The sequence below is a fragment of the Micropterus dolomieu genome, linkage group LG09 (genome assembly GCF_021292245.1).
Source record: "Micropterus dolomieu isolate WLL.071019.BEF.003 ecotype Adirondacks linkage group LG09, ASM2129224v1, whole genome shotgun sequence".
In the NCBI taxonomy this organism is placed as follows: domain Eukaryota; kingdom Metazoa; phylum Chordata; class Actinopteri; order Centrarchiformes; family Centrarchidae; genus Micropterus; species Micropterus dolomieu.
In genome coordinates, this window is record NC_060158.1 from 9,487,676 (window position 1) to 9,513,826 (window position 26,151).

General features: G+C 41.5%; 1 protein-coding gene across 6 annotated transcripts in view; it reads left to right on the forward strand.

The window, feature by feature from the left end:
* The first annotated feature begins 504 nt into the window (after positions 1-504).
* LOC123976106 (ephrin type-A receptor 7-like) overlaps positions 505-26,151 on the forward strand; it is a 157,785-nt gene continuing 132,138 nt past the window's right edge. For 3 of the 6 annotated variants that reach the window (XM_046057949.1, XM_046057948.1, XM_046057946.1), the window contains exon 1: positions 516-1,254. In XM_046057949.1, coding sequence (XP_045913905.1) covers positions 1,176-1,254 — 79 coding nt within the window. In that variant the 5' untranslated portion in view covers positions 516-1,175. Of the gene's footprint in view, positions 1,255-26,151 lie in introns of all 6 variants that reach the window. The other 3 variants (XM_046057943.1, XM_046057944.1, XM_046057945.1) reach the window with 2 other exon arrangements.

Genomic DNA, 26,151 nt, shown 5'->3' on the forward strand with positions numbered 1-26,151 from the left:
AACACAGCCATCATTTTATAAATGAAATGATTGGCTGGCCTACCTGCCTGTCTACATAGGGTACCTGCCTGCATCATAGACAGTATATTACTGGAAGAAGCCACCCCGCTGATTTGAATGGAGAGCAGTGAAGCCAGTTTTGGACCAACAAAATACTACTTCAGGGCCACCTCCTGTTGGCACCAGCGTCTACTGCGCATGATCGCGCAGCATAACCGTGGTTTAATGACGTAGAACAACGGCAGAAACACCGTAATTCTGGTAGCTGCAGAGCTGCGCCAACAAAAAGTTTCATGGCTCAGTGTGTTTGACTCGGATCGTCACTGATTAATCAACCCACCTACAAGGCTCACCTGTCAAACACCAACGCAGCCTCAGTGATCACCGAATTTTTTTTTTAGATTGCCGAGATCTTATAATCTAAGCAATACGGTTACATCTCTTTACACGTCATTTTTGGGCCTGGCTTTGGTCGTCTTCACTGTCCGATCTCTGGCTTACCCCCTTGGCCTGCATGCACTCTGCACCTGCACACAAAATGTGTTTTGGGGGAGTGCCGGGTCCGATTTTTCTGGTTGGATTCTTTAAAAATCTAGCTGTCTCTTGCTAATTGCTAGAATTTGATGGTAGTGCATGGGGACACCCTTTAGTTACATTTAAAACACAGATTATACATCTGTGCAAACCACTGAATTGAAATAATAACACTAAATTGAGGACCACCTGGCAGCCCCAGGACCACATGCTGAGGTATATAAAAAAGCTCAGGACTCTGTGAACACAGCATATTATACCGCATTCACAAAGGTCCCCCACAAACTTCCCGCTCCACTTTCTATAAAAGGACAGTCTGTAGAAAAGGAACTACTGCAGGGTTGACTCAGTTGACTATAGTGGAAACACCTGGCGCAGAGATTTCAGGTTGCAGCTCCTTGATAGGTCGACCCTCCCATACCCTCGACTCCAAGTCCCAGTTCATTGCGCTCGCCTGGTGTCAATCTCGTCTGTAAAACCCTCCCCCGAGATATCAAATAGGCTGTGTGGTCCCATGGATCCTGCACTATTTGCCCAGACGGCATCTGCTCCATTCAAACACTGAGTGCGTCTCTGCTGCGGTGCGTTGCGCGCAGGTTGGAGAGAGATGACAAGAGCCCCGCGGAACTGGCCAGACAAACATGGATCCCCGTAAAACACTGATTTCGGTGCTTTGGATATTATTGCTGAAGCTAGAAGAAGACTGTCACGCCGAAGAAGGTATGTGAAAACGTGTGTTTTATTTGTTTTTGTTTTTTTGGCTCGGCTGTACCAAACCGGTCGCCGCAGCAGGCAGTGTTGAACGACAGATGTCCGCGACGGAGATAGTTTGGCATTTGCACTTGTTCTGTGATGGGAAGCAGGTGCATGATTTCCTATAGTGATAGGGGCATCACTAATAGTTGAATTAAACACTATTTAAATAGCTCAAACCACACATGTGAAGGAGAAAATCTTTCGCCGGAGAGACGCGTCTCAAAAAGCTACTATGAAAGATTTACGCCTTTCAGCTCAGTGAACTCAAAGCGCCAACATGCGAAAACATAAGGTTTATTTAGATTTTTTTCTCACTCAGTTGCAATTACAAAATAGCTTATCAAAAACCTATACAATTTATTTGTAGCATTCACTTCAGCATTGCAGATTAGAACTACCTGTCTGATGTCGACAACTTGTTTAATGATTTTGTTCTAAAAACTAAAAGTGAGTGCAATAATTGCATTTCTGTTTTCATATTGTAGAGCCACTATATGCTTCCATATCCAGTTTCTGATTTATTCAGAAAGGAAAAGTCATTTTCGTTCAGGCAGGAAATAAATCCCCGGTCTGTTGTCATAAAGATTTGGATTGTGTGGTGGGCTTTTGTCACGGAATCTTTGTGCAACTGGTTTCTTTGTCTTTTCATACCCTAACAGTCACTGATGCTGTGGCACGGACGACAGGATGCGTTAGGCTGATGCCTTATTCCTTATCCCACTGCATTCAACTCAGTTTTTCAGCACAGCTCTTGTCTAATAAGAATTCCTTACACGAGTTTGAAACAGCAGGGAAGCCTTTTTCTCCTTTGATTTCTTTGTCTTTCCATCAGCATTAAACCAAGAATTGTTATCAAAACAGTAATGCGGGGGAACAATGTACAGAAAGAGTGTTTTATCAAGATTAAATGCCGATGTTTGCTCGGGATTTGGATTGTTGGGTTGTTTAATTGCCCCTGTGCATCTGCACTGAAGTGTGTCGGAGAGGGAGCTTGGAGGGTACGCTGTGGTCCAACAATTTACCAGCAGCTGATTGCCACAGATAAACACTTTCTGCACTCACAAGTTAGCCAAGATATTGTAAACCTATGTTACTTCAGCTCAAACTAAGGCACAGTGCTGATTGAATGTGTGTGTGTTTCTGACTGAATGGCTCAGGTGAAACCAGGAAAGTGATCCTAATCAGTTAGGAGATTGTGAAGTGGAAAAGAACATAATAGCTTCAGACCCCAGGCTCTCTCTGAAAGGGGCTTTATTGACAAGGTATAACTGAGTGGATATTGGATACATTCAGGCATGTGCATAAAAACACCGTCATCATCAGCCGAACACATGTAGCTATACATATGTTCGGCTGATGTTGTGTGTGTACTCTAGACTCTAGAAAAATACATTTGGCAGACATCACTGACACATATTAATGCACTATAGTGGCACAGATGGATCAAATGCAAACACTCACTTGACACGTACATGTTGCGCTTGCATGCAAGTTTATTCATGAAACACACACTTGTGCACACGTGCATGGTATGACATTTTATGAGACTTAAGGGCCCTTTAGTGTACGCACATGCAGATACACTCGCACATATAAACACTGGCAGGCACACATTTGTGCTCTTTCATTTACACATACACACGCCTTCCTCTCGAGCATTGGATGCAGCACATGCGGACTCATTGCCAGATTGATTTGGTTCCCTGGAATGCTGGGTAGCCAGATTTGGATGCTAGCTTTTGTTTAATTGATGTTGTGACAGCGATTAATTGCTGTGAAAGCAATGTGCTCCTGAAGGCTGGTATTGGCAGAAATTCTTCTCGCTGTTCATAAGGATTTGGGAGATAGGAAAAACACTAGAGAGAATTTTTTCCTTCTTTAAAATTATATAATATTATTATATTAAATGAGGCACTTTGCCTACCTGTTTAATTCATTCTGTTTGTGTGAAACTCTTTAACTACTATATTACAGTATTCATGTGGCTCTGTGATCACTATTCAAAAATTTTCTCTTTTGAAGACTGTTCTCATTTTAATCCTTTAGTAGCTTTACTTCTGTTTTATATGTCCCTTTGTGTTTGTCATTGCTCTTATTTCATTTCTTCTCTTGTGCCAACAGCGTTTTGCTATGTTGCATCTTTGCAAGACTACATTCCTATGTTGCAGTTCTTCCATCCTTCCTTTGTCCTCTGCTCTTCTTTTTGCCCCATCTTCCTGATTTCCTTTGTTCTTCCCACTGTCCTCCCATATGTCCTCCTTTTGTTTCTTCCTCTCCTCTACTTCCTCCTGTTCTCCCTCTGCTCCTCTCCTGTGCATGCCTCCCGCACCATGAGCTGACTTAGCAAACACTAATTCGACCGGGACGCTCCGTCAGGCAGGCAGGCAGAGCCGGGTGTCCACTATCCAACACCTCACACACAGTCAATCTAGCCACTCCCCCTCCCTTCAGGCCGCTTTTCTCATTCCTCACGCCTCAACGCTAACACACCTTGGCATCTCATCGGGATCTCATTTACTTCCCCTCTCCTCCCTCTCTTGCTCCCTCCCTCCCTCTGCATCCATCCATTCTGCAGAAAGCTGAGAGAGTGCAAGGGCACAAGTTCAGTACCGAACAATAGAGGCAGAGTGATAGAGAGGAGCGGAGTGATTCAGAGCGAGAGAGTCTCAGCGTAACCTCTGGGATCATCCTGTTTGTGCGGCTGTAGCTTTGTTTGATGCCTTGTCGTGTCAGAATGGCCGTAGTGACTTGACTGCAAGAATGTTCTTGGCAGGCATTGAGCCTATTGTTTACCTGTAGACGCTATAGTGCTTCAGAAACCCCCCCACGTCATGTTTAATTTCAAATTCACAACTGACATTTTCTCCCATGATGCGTTGTGATTCTTGGATAGTTTGGAATAAAGCCACTATCTGGAAAAATATCAGCCCATAACTAAATAATATTGAAAACGCTGACAATGCGACTGGTTCTCCATGTCTTCAGGTTAGACCTCCCACAGTAGGGGATTTCTTGAAGCCCAATCCTTCCACTGTAAAATAAATGTACTTTCTATCAGCATCTGTCTTATCTTAAAGGTTAGAATTGCTGTAAAGGACTCATAAAGCCTTTCTGAAAGGGTTTCTTTGAAGGGGTTCCATTGTACAAGCTACAACTGTCTGATTCTGTAGCGCATAATTTATGTCCGCGGCCAATGTTGAGTGTCACTGCAGGAGGTCTTTTATGTAGCAAAGCAAAAAAGTAAAAGTCTTAGGTTGGTGATAGAGTATGCAAACTTTTACGGTGGAAAATGCCGCTTTAATTCCGTTTCAGTGTACCCATTGACCCATTGTGTGTGTGTGTGTGTGTGTGTGTGTGTACAGAGTGGATGTGTGTTTTGTGTGACAGCTCGGCATATGACTGATCTCAGAACTTACCAGGAACACTTGACTTTTTAGTTTTCTCCCCTTTTTCTCTGTTGCTTTTAATGAAGTGGAGTCATAAGGTCTTAAATGAGGTCATAAGCAAAAAATTTTTCGTTCAAGCTGAAGCATCTTTAGCTCGCTTGGTCGCATCTTCACCTCACTTTGCGCACTGCCTAGGGGGATTTTGCTTCCGCATGCATCTTTTCATTGACTTTATATGCAAGCCTCCACCTCTAAAATCAATGTTTGGTCTGAATGTTCAGAGCTACAAGTAATATTGGATTTTTTCCCCCCCCTTACCATAATCTTTCCGTAAGCATAAACAGCCATTCTGGTTGTCCTACCACAGTTACACTCAATAACCACATAACCACAGTCTTTCTAAGTTAACAGAGTAGCTTTAGTCACCTAACCAAAATCATACCAAATAAACAGTTAGATTCCATGTTCAGATATGTCAGGGATTGTTTCGGTTTATGGTGAGGCAGAGACGATCTGTAGATTAAAATAAAAGGTTTAATTTATCGGGCCTACTGCTTACTTAACTGTTGTTTCTATAACTCCAGTGACATGCCATTATTTTAAAAACCTGCTATATCTTGATGCAAAGCATTGGTATTTCTGTTTACTGCTTACATGAACACAACATAATTAAAATAGCTATTCATTATTAAACTTCACTCATATGTTATATGATTACTGAAATTATATAATTAGTACTTAGAAGCAATCTGATTGACTAATATTGGGTTTACTAGCAATTGCCAGACTGGCAGAGGAGTAGCACTCCACCCTCCCAGGCATCAATTGGGACTAATTGTCTGTGATTTATGCAGGCTTATTTCTGCTCTGCTTCCACTGCCGGGCCCAGTGCACTGGTCCATCTTTTACTGGCAAAGACAGCTTTGGACCTGTGCGTGTTGGATCAGATGACTGTGACCTCTGTGAGCATGAAAGGTCAGAGTGATTTGTGAAGATGGCAGGCGTGGCGCCGCGACATTCTCTTGTCGAGGCCTCAGGGACACTGTCATTTTCAAGAGCGACGGGAGGAAGGGTAGAGTCACAGGTGCTGCGAAACGAATGGAGGGAAGGGGAGAAAGAGGAGTCTCAACCAAAAACTTGATGCATTACAAGTAGAAAAGGGGGGAGAGGTGTGTCAGGTCGAGGGTGGAGAAATAATCGAGGCTGAGTTGGAGAGAAGGCGAGGAACAGTGGATGAGGGAATGACGGACAGAAAATTGGAGGCGAGTAAAGGCAAATGGGAGAGAGCAGGTGATGAGGAATTGTAAGCTGCCACCACTGCTTTGTTACACAGCTCTTGTATGTTACATGTAATCGAACAGACCAAGGGTTTCTATAACATGCCGATGCAGCAGCTTTGCCAGATCCTTATTTACCTCCCACTCCACTGGAACACATTGACTGTGACTGATAGATGAATTGTGTGTGTAAGTGAGAGTATGCATGTCTATTGGATCCCAATATAGTCAGCTGATTTCTTTTGTTCATGGTAAGGACATTACTACAGCATCAGGGCTATTCTGCTGGATCGGCAAGAATGAGCCATTGGAAAGTGTGTGTGTGTGTGTGTGTGTGTGTGTGTGTGTGTGTGTGTGGGGTGGAGGGAGGGAGAAAGACCAGTCTTTGTGTGTGTGTGTGTGTGTGCGCGCGCACATATGGGAGGGAAGATGGGGGTTTAGCAGGTGTTTCACTATATTCGACAGTGAGGAAGGGGCTCTGTGCAGCTGCCTATGATAGATGAAGGAACTGCGGACGGACTGCACATTTGGACACTCATTTTATTGATGAACCTTTTGCTGAAACATCATCTTCAGCTGCTGTCTGTGTGTTTGTGAATGCGACAGCCTCTGCGTCCCTGTGTTCCTCATGTGCTTGAGCACATTTGCTAAAGTCAATGTTTCCATCTAAAAGTTTCTGGACCCCTTTATTCTTTTGTTTTTACAATGTGCAACTTTGGGAAGAGTTAAATCAGTGCAAACAAACATTCTGTTTAGGTCATTTCAATGCATCTTGACCATCTTGTTGTTATGCTGAAATGTTATTGTATGTGTGGGTGGTAATTAAATTATTCACTATTATTCTTTACATCAACAAATGTAAATCAGAATGGAAAATGAAGACGAGAATATAGGCTCAAATCAGTAATGGCTTGCAATGGCATTTTTGTTTAAAATCATTCGTCAAGCAAAAATGTCAAGCATTCACTGGTTCCAGAGTCTGACATATGGTGATTTGCTGAATATCTTTCGGTTTTGGACTGTTTAGAGACATCACCTTGGGCTCAGAGAAACGTGATGTGATATTGATGATATTGTATAGATTAATTGATGAAATATAATTGTTTGTCTCAGCATTAAGTAAAATATAAAATAACATTTTGATTTAGTTTTGGTACAATGAAAAATGACCTAAAATGTGAATTGAGTTTACTAATCAATCAGTCAATAAAATTAGGGCTGCAGTTCATTGTCATTAATTAATTTCAATTATTTTCTCGATTAGTCTTCTGGTCTAATAAATAATAAACAATGCCCATCACTGGGCCTGTCAATGGCCAATACCCATCATTTCTCTAAACACTAGGTAATGCTTGTTTTGTTCAGCAGTGTAAATCCCAAAGATGTTGAGTTTACTATCATAGAAGACCAAGAAAAGCAGCAAATCCTTACATTTTGAACCAGAACATTTAGCATTTTTTCTTGAATAACAACTAAAATCGCTGATTAATCGATTAATTACTAATGGTTCAGTTTTAAATATAGAACATGTTACTACCATGTTTTTAATTAAGGTATGTAAGTGTCAAGTAAATGAATTCAGGGAACAAGTCAGACAAACAGTCAGGCTTTTTTATATTTCTACCTCTGACTATATATTTCACATACGTTGCATGTGGTATGTGAAGAGTAGAAGAAAGACGTTAAAGCCCACAATGAGGCATCAAATAGAGCTGCTTTAGCAAGTGCACTTGTGCTTTCATGTTAGCGCTTTATGTAAACATCTCAAGGGCCTGTTCTCTAAAGGTTCTTCAAAGGTTATATGCAAAAAAGTCTAATAAATATAACTGAAAATATTAAATTAAAAATATCTCCAACCACCCACACCGCCAGCATCCTAGAGTTAAGACACATTTCTGAGTTTTATACCGATGTCTCAAACACATTATTCATTTTTGTTACTTTTGTTGGGATACTAATGGATTAGAGGAATTTTTGTTGGCAGGCTTTCAGTCCTAAGGTGTCTAAAGTTGATAAATGTCACTGGTGTGTACTTGTGCAGAGCTGGAGCTGTGCTCTTGGCAGAAATTTCTGCTCAGGGTGTTTTGCATTGAGAGTAAACACTAACTGCATTAATGCGAGGCTTGATGTGGGTGGGCATGTTCGGGAATTGAACTGACAACTCGGTGGAGCTCAGTCAGTCTACCACCCTCACACTCCCAGCATTTCATTTAATTTCCTTTTCCATTTGTGAAAACATCCTCACCCACTCATTTAGACTTTAGTATGAAAAACAGATTCATGAGCGAGATTTATTGAGGCAAGCGGGGCTTCAGGCTTATAAGACTTTGGCCATTCCATGTGGTCAGATGTATTGGAGCATCTATTTCTTTTAAATCAAGAAATGACTTTGAGGCTTTTGTGAGGAAAATGCTGGGAAAGGAAATGCAGCGTGTGTGTGTGTGTGTGTGTGTGTGTGTGTGTGCGCATGGGCAGTTTTCTGCCAGCGGTTAAATGTGTTGCCCTCACTTTCAGATGTTGGCTTAGAGACCATGAGCCTCAATTGAGCCTGGTTTAGGCAGTCCCATCATACTGTCATGGAGGTGACAGAGGTCGTGGAATGTACAAAAAGATACACACACTCACACAGTATGTACATATGCAGTTACCCATGCGTCTTTAAAGAATAACTTTGTGGACTTTTGGCAAAACAATAAGCCTTTCTCATTAATCAGTTTGTACACCCTTGATTCCTTTTTTTCGTCCCAGATGAGATGCAAGTGGAAGAGGCGAGGAAGAGATACAAGGAGAGAGGAGTCGGGGCAACAGGCGTTTAACAAAATCAGACATCCTAGCTTCGGAAATGTAATTTTAAAGCGACATCAATTAAATCTGACTAGTGGCACAGCTGCATACTCCGTCCATTTTTTTTATTATAGCCTATCACTGTATTTTATGATCTGTCTGAAAAGCAACAGTGTTCATGGCAACTATACACAATACTGTACCAAGAAGAGAAGAATGTTGTCGATATTATTTGACGTTAGCAGCTGTTTGCTCTTGTAAACATCATGTCACGATTATAGTGGTTGAATTGAGTGTAGCCTACATTCAACGATAAAATATCAAGGTGAAATATGATTAAGGAATGTTCTGTACACGAAGGGTGAAGGGAAGAAAGTTTGATCAAGGATTTGATTATCTTAAATAACTAGTAGGATCACGGTAGTGTCCTGCTCTCGCCATGGTTTGTATATACCAGCTGTGTATCATGCCTCTTTTATATGTCACAGGTGTCGGAAAGACAAGCCTCCTATAGGAATTGAAACATCCTTCAAGATGGCGCGCAGAGATTGATTTCTTGGTCAAAGGCATGAGGACGGAGGAGAGAGGAGACAGAGGCACAAATTAGAGAAATCAGAAGAGCCCAATGTGTTACCTTTTAATTTTCTTTTTGCATTACCCCAGATGATGTAGACATTATGGCCAGTAAATTATCCATTCGTTTTCTGAACAGATAGAATTTTGTAGGAAAAACATTGTCAATTAAAGCACGATAAAGCTGAGTTTACAATTAGGTCAACAAGTCCTCCAAATCAAACAACAAAATATGTTCTTTGTAACTGCCTTTTAAAACTGTTTTTATGATCTGATGGCCAGACACCAGTATTTGTCTTTGCCTTCCAAAGACGTTGGAAAACACTGTTGAAATAAATCTGTTTTATAACTTGATAACGCTGTGGTTCAGGTTTGGTTAGGTTTGGGTTAATATGAGTATTTTGTTAAGGTTAGGGGACCTTTGAGCATCATGGTTGCAATAATAACCATGTGGTTTAGGTTGCTGAATGACCATGGTCATGCTTATAAAAAAACAAAACCAACAGTGAGGTCACCTGACTTCCTCATTTTTGCTTGTCCTAATAAATGCCGCCACTAGAGGTGTTTGTCACTTAAACATAAACAATATGTCCTTTTACTTGGTGAAGATAGATGCAGGTTGTTTTTCCTGGGAGTCTCATTTGGGTATAATACTTCCCCATTTCAATATGTTTACCTCAGTCTTGGTGAAATGCTATTTTGGGCACAAGGTCATCCAACATGCTTTGAACCTTTGGATTGACAGCAGCTGAGACAATATTGCCCAGTAGTCCAGATCCAGTTATGTAACAGCTATGTGAGCACACAAGAGTGGGTTCTCATTTTGTTAAAACATTAGGCGCAGCCCTTTGAATGTGTCCATGCTCCAAACTTGCTATCCATTGTACATATATTAAAGAGACATGAGAAATCACATCTACTCTTGGGTTTCGTCACATGTTCCCAACATCGAACACACACACGTGGCACACTAGGAGACCCCAAACACCTCTACAGCAGAACTCAGCCCATGCCTCTCTCATTAGCTTCCCCTCTCCATTTTTCTCGCCTCACTGGCCCTGGCTGAGGCTGGCAAGCCTTTGGACCCTGCCTCTTAATGTGCTTTTCGTGTCTGCTAGTCCTCCTCTGCCATGTCTGACCTTATGACACATGTTAGGAGAACTTGCATTTAATGTGTGTGTATGTGTGTGTGGGGCGGGGTGTTGGAGAGGAGACTGTGTCTTACATTTAACGTGTTTGTGAATGTACATCTTTCCATGCTTCCCTTCTTTCTTTTTTGCACCTTATTAAATGTTACATCATGCTACAAAAATGGCCCTTCACACATACGCAGACACAATTGCATGCACTTGCCGCTATTCAGAAACACACCAGGCTTCCTCTAATGGCAGCCAAATGATAATTTTGGCTATTACTTACTCCGCTGAGCTGAATGAAGCAGCAGCACTTGTTAACATACTCAGACTCAAAGAAAAACAGAGAGACTGAACACAGGCTGCTCGATGGATTCAGGTGCTGGCTTGAAACCTGTGGATAGATGACAGTCAAGCACATTAAAAGAATACTCCAATGATTTAGTATTGCACTCCCTTAACATTGTTGGATTCACGATGGACAGCTCAAAATCGCTCCAGCTTTCCACCTGCATAAACCATTATGCAATTCTGACTGCCAACAGAAGTGGCTAATGTAGCCTTGACACCCTTTCCTGAAGTAGGGATGAGGAGCGGGCTACAGAGGTCTGCTAAGCTAAGTTCTCCACAACCACAGATTTTTTTTTGTAGTCTTCATCCCCAACCAACCCTCAAGTGATGTCAGTGAGACCTCACAATTGATCAGATTTCATACACAAAAGGCTTTATACAACATTTTTCACATATGTAGCATCACTCCCTCAAGACCTGTAAACAGACCTTGATGTGAAAAATCCTTTTTAACAAGCTATGTTGTCACTTTGAAGTCTTGTGAATTGGACACTCCGACAGTACCTGAAAGCACCAGAGCGCAACAAGTGTCAGCTTTGAGTCAGAGTGAAGCCTGCAGCTGACTTTTCAAACCAATTTAGATAAAACTGGTCTTGATCACAGCAGGCATGATGGCCACACACTGACCAGACATCAACGCCAAGTTGTTTTAAGAAATGAAGGGGATTTGATATTTATGCTTTTTAAGGATTTGTGGAGATGAAGGAATTTGTTATATGTTGCAGCTGGTCAATGCTATAGATTTGTAGAAGTCGATAAGAGGTCGAGGCAGCTAAAATCTATCTAAAGCCATTATCTGTTAATTGCAGTTCACACAAGAGATGAAATATCCAATGGGCTCTGTTATCCAAAGCTCAGAGTTGTACACACTTAATTAAACATGTACAAAAATGATTCATACATGTACATCAGGTGGACGGACACACACCCACACCCACCCAAACACAAATGCAGAATGTTCTCTACCCACTGCCTGCTGCCCAGCAGTCATCCTTGTCTTTGCTTGTGATTTCTCCTTCCATCTCTGTTCTGTGGTGGTAATGACCGTCATGTTGGAAATGTGTCCGGCTGGGCCTCGTAAACCATTACCCTTGTGCCTAGGAAACCCCATTAATCTTTCTGAGAGGCGTTTGACCTTTCAAACTCATTAACCACAGCCGGTGTGCAGACAGACGTGAACGCATACACAAACTGCGGATGCTTTCTCTCTTTCTCTCTCGCACAAACAAACAGCATGTGCACACATACAGGGGTGCTTAGGCAAATTTGGCTCATGCACACAAGCGCAAACAGGTGAGGTGTGAACACACCGATGTGTGTCCAACTGCCAGTATCACCTTTTACCAGCTTGCCATGGTTGCCACTCTCTCTCTATTTATCTGTCGTCTCTCTTCTGTCCTCTTCATCCCCTCACTTCCTCACCGTGTGGGTTTGGGCAGTGACCTGGAAAATTGCCCGACCTTTTAATACGCAGCTTCCTTGGTGATGAATAAATACATAAATCGTGAAGCTATGGCTCAGTCGCTTTTATGATACCCCTCCCCACTCCCCAGTCTTCCCTTCTGTACACCTCATCGCACCCCATCATCTGCACCTTCTCCACACAGACACAGAGGAGGAAAGCGGGGAGTCTTTGAAGTGATAGCCCCCTGCGGAGAAGACTATCCATAATGAAAGGGTGTTAGTGACTGGGCCGAGGGTGAGATAGTGTGAGCAGCGTAGATGGCAAAGGATGTAATGGGGTGAGTGGGCGAGGCAGGTTAACACGCCAGCATGGGACCTGCTCTTCCTAGTTTATGAGAAGGCGAGGGCAGGAGTGAGAGAGCTTTGTAGGTGGCAGAGGATGTAATGTGGCGAGTGGCAAGGAAGGTTAACATAACAGCATGGGACCTGATCTTCTCAGTTTATCAAAACTGCAAGGGAGAGCGGAACAGCCTGTAAAAGACTAAGTGGTGGTTTGGGATTGGATGAAACTTATTCTGCTCAGTGTACTGTAGGTCCGTATGAGGGAGGGAAAGAGGAAGTGAAGAATTGTGGGGGGGGGGGGGTTAGATGGAGAAAGAGAAAAGGACTAAGAAAAATGAATCAAGTGTGCGGAGGTAGGGAGGAAGGCAGTAGATCACTGCACTGGGCTTGTAACCTGGCCCAAAGCACAAACCCAGTATTTTAATGTCAGAATATCTCTGGGGTCAGGTTGCAGACGTCAAAATAGCAGAGACATCCTTAAAAGAAAGAGATGTGATTAAAGGTACCCTGTGGAGTTTTCTTGCCAGCAAATAAAAGTAATGTTTACATTCAATGTTTCTCACCAAGTGAGTCCACATAAGCGTGTGCCATACCAACAAAACAGGGATTCCTTCTAATGGTCAACAACTCCACAGGGTACCTTTTTAACTTGCTGATGTTTTTGGCATCTCTATAGTGGAACCACAACCATGACCTCAGTCCAACTATAACTATGACCCCATTTTAACTGTCATTATTCATTTAAAGATGCATTCAGCATTTTTGACCATCAGAAGGCAGAAAGCAGTCTACAAAACAACTCAAAGGAGCAAGTCCCAGGAAAGTCTCTTTGGCACGCTGTTAGACTTTCTTCATCAGTTTCTTCTTCACTTTTGGCTCGTCATTTAATGATAACAATGTGTGCTACTTGTTTTTGTGTTGTCTATATGTACATATACATTGATCCTGTCGGCTCTGTGTGTATGCACTCTTGGCTACTTGTTATGCATCTTATTATTATACAAACCATGTGTACATTTCTGAACATGTTTGTGTGTGTTTGTATGCGTTTCTTTGTGTGCCTTGTCGTGATTGCAATCAGAGTGTCAGCAGTGCAGGGCGGTTGGGTGGGGTGTGCTCCTGTTGTTTCTCTCCTTCCTCTCAGCTATAAATGTAAATGAAAAAATCAATTAGTCTGCCAGCCAATCAGTGCGCCAATCAGTAAGTCAGTTAACCAGCTGGCTGGACAACCAGTCAGTTTGTCAGGTAATCTCACAACCAAGCAACCACTAAGACAGCAGCCAGGAAGCAATATAGTCAGGCAGCCAGCAGTCCATCAGAAAACTATTCAACTGATAATCAAGTCAGCCAGATGCCCATTCCATATGATTAAAAGTCATTTTGGGGAGCAGCCAGTGATTGTCAACAAAACAATGTCAGCACCAAAGACATTTCTTCTTGTGCTTTGTCTACATTAGGTCAAGACAGTGAGATCTCACTGGACTCTAATCTTGTCACTCTGGAGCTACATGCCTCTAAAGCAATATACAGATTCATTACAGCAAGTGAATCTTGCTGCAGAGGCTTTATTTGTTAGGAAAATTTGCAAATGAAGTTGTAGCACCAACAGTCATCAAAAAAGCACTGCACAAGCAAAACATACATTTAAAAAAATCTTCACCAACTGTTGCAAGTATATATTGCGTGCTTCAGCTGGACGACTAATCCACATTCTGGCAGCACCCTAAAGCACCCTTTCTAACTGGAGCATTCTCTGATCTGATGTGTGATTCTAGGAAGGAAACCCCTCTCCTCTGCATGCCTGATGTACTGGTCACAAAGCTCATGTCTTTCTGCCATTCTGCAAAATAGACTGGTCAACAAATTAGACCATGCAACGTATCTCTCTAAATCAATGAACTGGTATTTGCAAAGGAAGATCTGATGATTTCCAACTAATTTCTTAGGGGGGACGGGGATAATTCTAGCATCCCTCAGTAAAATCAAACATCCATAATGTTTTCTGAATTGACCATTTAAGTACAGTTGTCATCCTTGGTAACCTTTTTGAAGTAAAGTCTGGACCTGTCAACTTTTCTTTGACTAGACAGGGATGCATTTACATTAATGTAAATTAAACATTAAAAGCATGAAACAAAATTGCCATTCCTACTCCCCATCTCAACTGTAATGCAAGCACGCTGGTTTATGTTTGTTTGGCCACAAGTGCGTACTACTAACACACATAGCATGAATTACAATGTCATGTTGTGATCTACCTCAGAAGTACACACACATGGTTTGTGATACACACATTAAATTAGCACCATATGCACATAGGCCATTTCTGGCTTGTAGTGTAAATATGACATGGTATAATAAGAAAAATGAATGTTTGATATCAAATATTGAAAAGCTTTTCTTTTCCTCTGCAGCTTAAGCTCTGAAATTATTACACGGTTTTTCAGTATCTCCCCTGGTCTAGCCTGTAGCTAAGTGCTAGCTATGGTTATTACTGCTCTGCAGAGAAGGACGGAGTGTATGGTGGCGAGTGTGTGTGTTTTTAGCAAGAATTGGTTTATGTTCTGTAATTGGTTTGCCCTCGCATTTAATACATTTGCCATCTGTTGTTAGTGTGTGTGTGTGTGTGTGTGTGTGTGTGTGTGTGTGTGTGTGTGTGTGTTGGGTAGACTTTCCATGTATGAAGTGATTTTAATGGGGTTACCAAGGGTTATTATGAAGGTGATAGTGATGTAGGCAATTCCTCCCATTTTCTGTTGTTTGGCAGCATCGTGTTCTTGCTTGTGTACTTGTTGTTCAGCCTGAAATGCCCAGTTTTTGCACTTGAATTTGCATGTGAACACATCCCAAATGAACCATTTTGTGTTGTTTGTCCTGTGAAGTTATTTGCTGTACTTTTGAGAATGGGTTTTCTTTTTATATGTGCATTAATTAATGTCCGTGCAAGCGAGTCATCTCTATGTGCATGTATCTCTGTGGCGATGCATGCTGGAGTGGTCAGATGGTCTAACTGGTATGGAGCTGAGGTGACTGGGATAGTCTCTCCAGGGCAGATGGGAAGGGATGCTTTTGCGCAGGAAGTGGCAGAAAAATGTGCCTTCCTCCCTCTCGTCCTTTTTCTCACTCACTCTGTCACTCTCTCAATTGCTCTTTCCATCTGTCTCTCTCTTCCCGCTTTCCCTTATTCTCTTTCGCATTCTCTTACTCCATCTAACCAGCTCACACAATTGAACTTGGCAGTGTTTCAGGGATTGAGTAGCTTGAGTTAATGGCGAATTACCTGCCTCTCTAAAGTCTTGAGCATGTATGTGTGTTTAGAGGGGGGTAAAGTAATGGACTTTGCTGGAAGGTCATTTGAAGGAGCCTGCTACTAAATCACTAAATGCCAGTAAAAAGCACTCAATGAAGCCTATTCATTGGCCAGGATTGGGTGGATTTACATGTGAATGTAAATTGGTTACCAGTTTGTGGAATGTAATTGTTTGCAAAAGAATTAGTCCCCAGCACACAGACTGTGGCACTGGCACTCACTTTTCATTACTGTAGCCAAGAACTTTGGGTTTTCCAGCAACCTTCAGCCTCCATAAACAGGTTTTTGTTTGTTTATATAGTGCAGTTGAGGTGTGTGCGCTCGTGTTTCTGTGTGTTCTTGTAGGATGTTGACAATGACGCAGAGTGGCAGCACCACTCAGACGTCTGACTCAGATCGCACCGCACAATGCCGGAGTCAATTAACAAACTAACCGCCATTAATCGAGCCAAGATGACTAAGAGCGCTCTTCTTCCAGCATCCGTCTCAGGAGTGGTTGCAGCGAGAAACTGTTTCTTAAAGATGCAAATCTGGAAAGTCAAATAAAAGATAGCATTTAGCCATGTGCTGAGTATTTTCACCTCCCAAGAGTCAGGAGCGACCCTGTTTAGTCACTCAACCTTATTTGTGCAAGTTGCCTTAGGATTCCAGATTGTGGTCACACCATTTACCACAAGTTGAGTGCATTTCTTTAATACGAAGAGTCACTTCTTTGGATAAGCCTTAGCAATCACTCAGTCTGATGACAGCTTAACTGACATCCATTTGTTTAAAAAAGAAGCGTTTGTCTTATTTTAGTGTAGTTTAAGAGTTTGCCACTGCATTACAAATCACTGGGAAAAGCAATTAACCACATTAAAGTTTCTTGTTTAAATAATAAAATAAGCTAAATAATCTTACCTCAAAACAAGCTCCCCACACATTTCCTGTGTCTCTCTGTCTTGTGTTTAGTCCCAAGTTTTCTTTGTTGTCTGCTGTCCCTTTTTTACAGTTTTTAAATATATTTTATTTTGCTCTGTCATTCTCTTTGTTTCTCACCAAGCCTGCTCTGGGACTGAGAAGTAGCCAAGAGCTCAGAAAAACCCCAGCAGCAGAGAGTCAAAGTTAATAGTGAATATATTACCATGTCCTTGTAAACTAACACAAGCCCTCCGTTTCTCTCTTTCCCATATTCTGAAAATCTGTGAAGATGCATGTATACAGAAGGCAAAAAAGAGTCACATATCATTTACCGTACACATGTGACATGCCTACTAATGCACAATTCCAGCCTCAAAAGCCATTCTTTCTTTTTTCCACTATTAAATACACACACATACACAGCATGAGGACACAGGGAAGGCTTGGTTTTAGCCGACCACCCCCTGAGAATGGAGGCTGATGAAAAATTCAACTCAGTTAGACGAAGAGTGGCTTAAAGGAAAATCTGTTTGGTTTAGTTACTATATCGTTCTTTCTCTATACCTGTCATTTTGTGTTTCTGAATGTCATTCTCTCTGTGCTCATTTCCTTTTTGCATTTCCACTCTTATTTTCTCAGTCCATTTTTCCTCTCTGTCTGTCTTCCCTGCCGTTTTCCTCCTCTTGCAAAGTTAAAACACTTTACTGTGTCTGTCTGATGCATGGAAATGGCTTGTGAGTCTGCCATGATTCAAACAGTGTAACCATTGGTCACCGGGCCAGCACTTTGTGGTCAACATTTGCCCTGCACTTGGCTTGGACTACAAACCTTCTGCTCACTGAGACCATGTGACCATAGCGGTTGAATATGTTTCTGACCCGTGACTTGGAAAGGTTTGAATGCATATGGTAAAGTGGTGGCTTTGTAACAACTAACAGACTGAACCTGAATCTGTCAACAATTAAAGTCCTTGTGCTCATAAAGCAGATTTATGCTGGCTTGTAAAATGGGATCATAATGCTGCTAAATTCCCTCTCTGTGATCACATTTTTGATGTAAGGTGCAGAAAGCAAGTTGTGTCTTTGAGTCTTGTGGGTGGACTTTTTTTTTATCACAAATTGTGAAATACACCGCTCTAATCAGTTTTACACTTTAAATTGTTTTTTTTATAATATCATATTTTAAAAATTGTTTCGTATTTCATTATGTTGATCAGGTCTAAGCCTGTTGAAGGTCTGTTGAAATTGCTGGCAGACAAGGGCAGAAGGAAAGGCAGCGAGGATGACGATTGAAATGCAGCTCGGAGAGGACAATACTGAATCTAATCTGTTTATACAACCTCACCTCCAGTCTCCCTCCTGTCTCCTCTCATTTCAAACTTGACAAACAAACAAATATACACACTTGTGCATAAACGCACACTAACACACAAACACACACATACCCATGCACATCCCTACACTTTATGAAAGAAACAGAGGTCCGTCTCTTATCTCACAGGTGAAATCTGGAAAAATGGAAGTGTTGCATTTGCATTTTAATTTGCCCTCAATCAGGCATTGTGTTTGGTGTTGCAGCGAAATTGCCTGGTGTTTGCTCCTCGTCCCTATTTATAGGGGCTCCATGAGAGACGGGCCCTAAATTCAAATCTGCCTGCTATCACAGTGTATGGAGATGAGGCTCCCTCTCTCTTATTTTTTTTCTTTGTCTTCTGCTCCATTTTCTTCTGTCACTCATTCTCTGCATGTCTTTCCTCCTCCAACTTTCTTCATTTTTTGATCAGTCTACCATGGTCTTTAATTATTTCTCCTCACTTATTTCCCATACCTCCCCCTTTTTTTTTTTTTTTTTACTGTTTTTTCCGTCTTCCATCACTCTCTCCACCTTCTCATTACCAGAAGAGAGAATGCACAGATTTCATTAGTGATACCATGTGTCACGCTACTCTGCTCGGAAGGGCTGCAGCAGTCATGGAATCACAACCCTGCTCTGCCCTCATCATCTCAACCCTCTGTCATTCCATCCCTCTTTCCCCCCAGCCCACTCCCCCCCCCCTTTGATATCTTCCGCCCTCCCTCCATCCATTCTTTCCGCTCTAGCTGTCTATAACATGGCCATAAGCTGTCTGTGGCAGATGAAGGACCTCCTTCACACAGCTAACTGCTCCCCGGAGTCCAGAGCAGTGGAAATTTAACCCAATAGTCACTGCAAACTCTGATATGGATATGCAGTAAATGGTGTGTGCAGGAGTGTGCAGTAAATGGCACCAAACTGTGTTCCCAAAGGTTATTATAGAGCAATTTGATAGAAAATACGCACATAAGTAATCAGATTGCATACTGTATCTCCAACTGCACACCACCTTTGAAAAGAATTGAAAGGACACACTGTACAGCAGAGCAACGCCAAATGAGCTTAAACCTCGCAACATTCTGGGTGTTGTCCTTTCTCTTAAAAACGTTCAGAAATGAAAATCTGACTTTGCCTGAGGTTTTCTCCCCATATCAAAACCCTTTTTAGCCCTCTGTGTAACGTACTAAAAGCACCTCATGATCAAATGCATCAGTCCATCCATCATCCATGATTTGCACATGAGGTTACAAAACGCCTGAAGTATTTCTGGTTGTAAAATGAGGTGTACATACATTTGATCAAATCCCTCTACAAGCTTCTCCAGCTGCTCTGGTTGGTTCCTGTACCACTTGGCTGCGTCAATGCAACCCCTCACTCGATAGGCCGAAACCTCCGAGGACATGACCTTTGACCTCTGCGCAGGCCGGTGTGATTGTTTGATACAAGGTGTCAGGGAGGACTTTAGAGATCAAGACAGATTACCTTTCCCCTTTAACCCTCAAGGATCACTAAGTCAACTGCAGGGCTTTAAGCTATTGGCATGGAAGTTCAGCGTGTGTGTCTGTGTAGAGTTATTCATGGTGAGGAAAAGCGTGTGTGATTTAAAATGTAGTGGTGCAGAAAGAACCAAATGTACTCGCGGCTTTAGCCTGCAGCTTGTAGGGCTGTTTACTGATGTTGGGGCTTATCAGGGTTTATTAACCATTTACATTTAAATATCTCAATCATTGTAATCAAATGGACAGAAATCACTCAACTGTTACACATCACTGTTGAAAAAGAAATCCCTTTTTATGATGTGACAACACTAGTATACACTGGTATGGGTTAGGTTTAGGTACAAAAATTACTTGGTTATGTTTAGGGAAAAATCATGGTTTGTGTTAAAATGACTACTTCGTTAAGGTTAGATTAGCTTGTCGTCACCATTATAATAATAAACACTTGGTTGAGGTTAAGGATTGATTGTGGTCATTCTACTTTTTACACACCTCACCCACCCAGTGAGAAAAGTAGCATCTTGATTTTTATGATAAATATACAGGTTAATGAGCTTAAAAGGCTAAAAAAATAACCAAAAAATGTTTTACTGTATATACATAGAGTACGTCATTTTGATGAAGATTTGTGTAAGTAAATGAAGCATAAAAATATACTTCAAAGCTCAGTATCACTCAGTATGTCCTCTTGCAGAGGTAGGCTATGTAAATAGTGTTAACACTATTTCTTTTGAATATTCTTTGATATTGTAGATGACAGAACCAACAAAAAACCAACCTTGGTATATTTTTATATTTAGAACAGCTAATACAGCAGATATTTTGGCCTTAACAGGCCAACATATCTGTGTTAGCTGTGTTAGTCAATGTTAATTATGAAAATATTGTTTTTGAGGCAATGTTGTAAGCATGGACCATGGAATACATCTAAAATTTTTATTCGACACCTGTACCACATCTACATGCATGATGATCACACACATATTGAAATAGGCTACCCATGCTCAGATTAACACCGCTAAAATTCACACACAACAGGAAAAGACTCCTGAAGTCACCCAGGATGTGGTACCTCTGGCCCCCCCACTTCCGCAGTCTGTGTGTGTGTTTGTGTGTGTGTGTGTGTGTGTGTGTGTGTGTGTATTAATGGCATGATTAGTGAGAGCTGAGTCGTCATGTTAATGAACTATAATTACATATGGCCCCATCTGCAGATTTTATCACTCAACATGTTGATTTTCTTGCTCACTACACGTCTGTCTTGAGGATGTTGTGTTGGCTCGATTCCCACACACATTGACGCATTTGTAAATGAACACATGCGTACGGATACACAGTCAGAAAGACACTCAGAGGCCCTCTGAATTATGTGAGCACGTGATCGAGTCACAGGTGTCCACAGGGACATGTTGAAGTGAATGTGAATGGTGACTACTGTGGCAAAGATGTCAGGGAAATTGTTAGTCACAGTGTGGGTAGATTGGTGTGTCGATTGTAATGGTAGATTTATAGAATGACACAATGGATCAATGTCAAGTCTATGTATGACTTTGTAATTTTCTTTTAAAATTAAAAAGTCATCAGGGGAGTATATCAGAACGAAAGATAAATTACAAAAAATACTAAACACACAAGACAGAATTACAGCCATCTTTTGCAAAATACATCAAGGATTATTTTCATATTGATTAACTTAGTTAGTTTCTCGAATAATTGATTAATCATTTGGTCTAGAATTTATAATGGGCATTGTTTTTGTTTTTACTGTTTTCTGATACTTCATAGAGTCTGTACATGTCTTGATTTGTCTGACCTGTCTGGAACAGTAAGTATGAAATGAATTCAATGTTGTTACACATTATTTTTGTGACATTTCTGCCTTCATTTGATAGTATACCATATGGGATCAGGCAGGAAAGATGGAGTGAGAGAGAGGGGGGTAGCAACATGTAGGGGGATGCAACAAATGTCCCCGGCCAGATTTGATTCTTTGAATGGATGGCCAAAGATTCTGTAGACACACACACTTTTGTTGCAGCCAGACACAAATTACTACCTGCTCTCACAGCAAAGTCACACACCCCCTCCTCTGACAGACAACAAACTGATAATTTAAAATGGCAAGCTCAGAAAAGACATCCTTGTTTCCTGTTGTGTTCTCACCACCCGGTTCTTCCCATGAAACCAGAGACCGCTTCAGGCATTAGCACCCAGGGAAACGTAGCAGTTGCGGCAGTGGCGGCCCTGTGGTTAACAGTTAGAAGAAAACAAGTAATTAGCCCTGATAATTAAATCTTCCAGTCAGCCAGCAAGCCTGCGCTGTTCAACTACTCCTGCTTCTCTGTCCATTTATGTTAAATAGTCGAATTGGCCTGTTCAAAAATGAGGAATTGGCAGATTAATTCTGTTCTATTATCTGCCTGGCGATAAGCAAATAAACAATTGGCCATGGAGGAATGAAATGGGATAATGGCTAGTGGGTGGATGAGGCGAGCGAGGAAGACGATGTTGTGACGCTTAACAGCCAGTGGTACAAATGAGGAGCATAAGCTGGCTGTGGCCTCTCACAGGACTGGAAAGATTTTGTTAATTTGTATTTGTGTTTGTGACTAAACTGTGTTTGTCTCTGCCCCTGTGTGTATACTGCAACTTTACTGTTCACAAGGTGTGTTCCCTCATCTTTGTGTGTGTGCACACATAGATATATTTAAGATCAAACTATCAGTGTGCAATTGCTTGTTTTTGCATTCTGTCCTATTGAGTTCCTGTTTACCCGGGGGGAGTCATCAGTAAGGAAAGCGCTCTTTGTCTCTCATTAGAGCAGCTCTTTGATTTCATTAATTACTGACCTACTGCTGCTGCTGCTGTGGTTTGGCACAATCTGGCATTCTAACCACTCACAGTGCGCTGCCACTGCTCCACTCCGCATTATTTATTTATTGCCTTGACTTGATAATTAATAACTATGATTTCCCTTGGAGTCCTTCTTAGTATGTGTGTGTGAGTGTGTATTACTCATGTTGCGAGGACATAAATCACATTGTGTGGACTGGCCTTCATTATGGGGACAAAATGCAAGTTAACATAACGTAAATCATTTAATCTTATTTTTAAGACTCTGTTTAAGGCTAGGGTGAGGGAAATGAATATAATGTCCTCTGAAGTGATGGAAACAAGACTGTGTGTGTGCGCACGCATGTGCATTTGTGTGCTTATCAAAAATTGATCTCTTGCTGAGGGAGCCTCACTATTTCTAAAGATTCTAGCACTTCCTTTTCAGCTCTGTGTAGGGCCTTATATTAATTTTTATCTTTTTGTGTCTCTTTATCAGAGTGAGTGCAGTAGGTCTCTTGTGAAGCAGCTGTCTCAACTCCCATCTGATATGAATCTAATACCATTAACTGCACAACCAGATCATTAACGGGTTGTCTGAAATGTCCTCAGTGGCACTACTCTACAAAAAAAAGGAGCCTTTTTAAAGGATAAAAACAAGTTGTGGCAGAATGCACATTTAGAGAACTCTCCTCACATACACCCTTTGACAGGTTAACTCTTTCTTGGTGCTTCAGGTCTTGTTATTGCCACCATCCTCAGAAGTCAGGAAGGCTTTCTTGTTTCCATGATGTTTTCTGAAGGAAATGAGAGCCTCCAAATTAAACCAAACAAATACATAGTTGGTACGTAATTAACCTCCATTAACCACACAGTTGTTACTTGAATCCTGTTCTGATCCGACTCCCCCATCGGTAGGACAACATCATGTGTCTGTGCCTTCTAAAACTTTATGATCTGTCAACGCCGTGGTTTGGTTTAGGCACAGAAATAACGTTATGGTACGGGGATCAATCACGGTCCTGCTTAAAAGAAACCAATTTAAATGCGGGTAGGAAATGGGAAGAATACAAAGGTCTCCCATATCAAAGTCTGACCTTTTGGTGATCCAGCTTTCCACCCTAACCGCCTTCCTCTACAAACTTTGTGGATCAATAGCGATGTCACTCTATTTTGTCCTTTGCTCCCAATTGGCAAAATGCATTATTAATACAGTTGGTAAAGGGCTTTGTGTCCTGAATGTAAACATGCCGTTTGTAGGCATTGCTTAAACGACTGGTGCTGTAATTTGTCTTTGGTTCTGTTTATCCCAAGTTATCTCATCACTCATCTGTCCATTTTATCTAACCCATGCTCGCTTTCTATCCTTATTACCCTTCAGTCCTCTCCCGTAGTTTTTTTTTTTTTTGTGCCATTTATACTGGACTTGTGTTAGAGTGGACAGACGGCCTGTTTTTTTGGCCTATTGACTGCCATGACCAAACTGTCTTTTTTTTTTTTTTTTCTCCCTCTCTCCTCTCTGTCCCTGCCTAGCATAGCTAGTTATGGAGCCTATTGACTGATTGGCTGTCGGCCTCATCGATCCCCAAGGTCGCACTGCTGGCTATTGACGAATGGTCCCACAATGTCCTTCCTCCATCCTTCCATCATCTTCTCCCTCCGTTCTTTACCTCTCTTGTATTTTCCTACTTCTCTCCTCTATATCCACCCTGCTTAATCTGTCACCCAGCTCATTTCATCTGCAGTCCCCCCTTCTCCCTCCACTTTCCGCATTCATCTGTTCGTCTGTCCATCCATTCTTCTTTCCCTTTATCTCTTCTGCGTCTGATGCCGCTATCGTTCATCAATGCAGCAGAGATCGATGCAGAGGACAATGGGCACTGGGCCCGCAGGGAGCCGGCAAAGCCTGTAAGGATCCACAGACGTGGTGCTGACACAACTCGCATGATAGGAATAGAGCGTAAAGATGAATTGATGGCGAGTGAAGTGAGGTGGTGATGTTGCTCAAGGTAAAAAGGAGGAAGGAGAGACAGAGCGAAAGAATGAAAACGGAGAGATAGGGTGAGAAGTGTATGCCTGAGGGCAGCTATGAAAAACATGGGGTGGCTTTTGGGAAAAGACAAGACAGAAGGCGATGAGAAAGGAGAGAGCTCGAGGATTTCTGAAGCTGGCAGAGTGCTGACTTTATTGTGTGTCACTGGAACACATAAGTGGTTAATATACCAGGGTCCAGAGCTAGAAAGCTTTGCTTAAAGCTTGAGTGCTAGTTTACATATAAATGAACACCCATTAATTTCAAAGCATTGCCAAACAAGTTCATGCAATACCATCAAAGAGTTTTTTTTTTTTTTTGTAGAAAAAATCTATCTTGTAGCCTTTGGTGATATTCTAACGCTGGTAAACCGGTAGTGATGTGTTTTATGCCAACCAGCAATGAGTGGTTTGCCAGAGCTGAAGGGGGTAGCAACTGTATAGACAGCAGCAACTCAGTATGGCAGAGCCCATGCGTCATAAGGACGCTGACAATTTTGTGTAATTACTTTACTGTCAGTAGGTGGAAGCAAAAGTTCTGCGCTGCAGGTTTAAGTAAAAATCAGCAGTAGAGCTGGGTGATATATAAGTATATTACTGATATTGTAATATATTGAGGATTTATTAAGGATCATCTAGCACTGTTATAAAGCTTAAAGGATTAGTTCACTCAAATCACAAAAGCCATTATTCTCCCTCATCCCCGTGCGTATCTAGACATTCAGTTAGTTTTGGTGGAATCTGTTTAGATTCAGACATTTTTGCTGCCAACCAAATACAATGGATAATCCACAGCCACAGTGTGGACAGTTTTCTTTGGAACTAGACAGAAATGGACTCAATAGTACAATTATGTGAACTGTAAATGTTAAAAAGTGTAGATTTAAGCAATCCAGGAGTCATTCTAGAATTTATTGTCACACAATCAGCATATTTCTTTGGATATTCTTATATTCATTTTTGTGTTTGTGATGTATTCAGAAACATGGCATCAGTGGATCAGTGAATCCTAAACCAAGGCTTAAGCCTAAAGTGCGCTTAAAGATGAGGTCATCATCTCATTCATGAATGTAAAATAATCCCCTCTTACTGACACATTTACCACATGGGTAATTCATATGTATTAATCTAAATGCTGCTTTTAAAAAACGTTATACCGCTTTTGTGGCCATATGATAAAGGTTATTTGAAGTGAGTTGATTGAGACCATTAGACGATGGAAGGCAGCCTGCCAATATAGAAGCAAATGTCTTTTACATTATTGCCAGTAGTGGGAGGGGAGAGACAAGATGTGAGTGAGAGCAAGATATTGATGCACAGTGTGTGCATATACGCGACTCTGTTGTGTATAGGCCTGTATATACATGCAAATATGTCCATGTGGTTTTTCCACCAGGGAAACACCCAAGGAGGTTTTCTGAGTCAAGCAAGGCTAATTTCACATAAGATCACCCAGCAACACAACTAAGACATCAATACTGGACACATTGGAATGAACAGATTAGTATTTTGGTGTTTCAGACAAGTTTGAAGCATAAGAAATCTAAATTTGTGATTAATACCTACACTATTATTACTATTAACACCTTGATTAAAGTGCAAACACATCTGCATAATTGCTATTATGTATCTCTACGTGTGTATGTGTGTATATATGTGTGTGTGTGTGTGTGTGTGTAAGAAAAT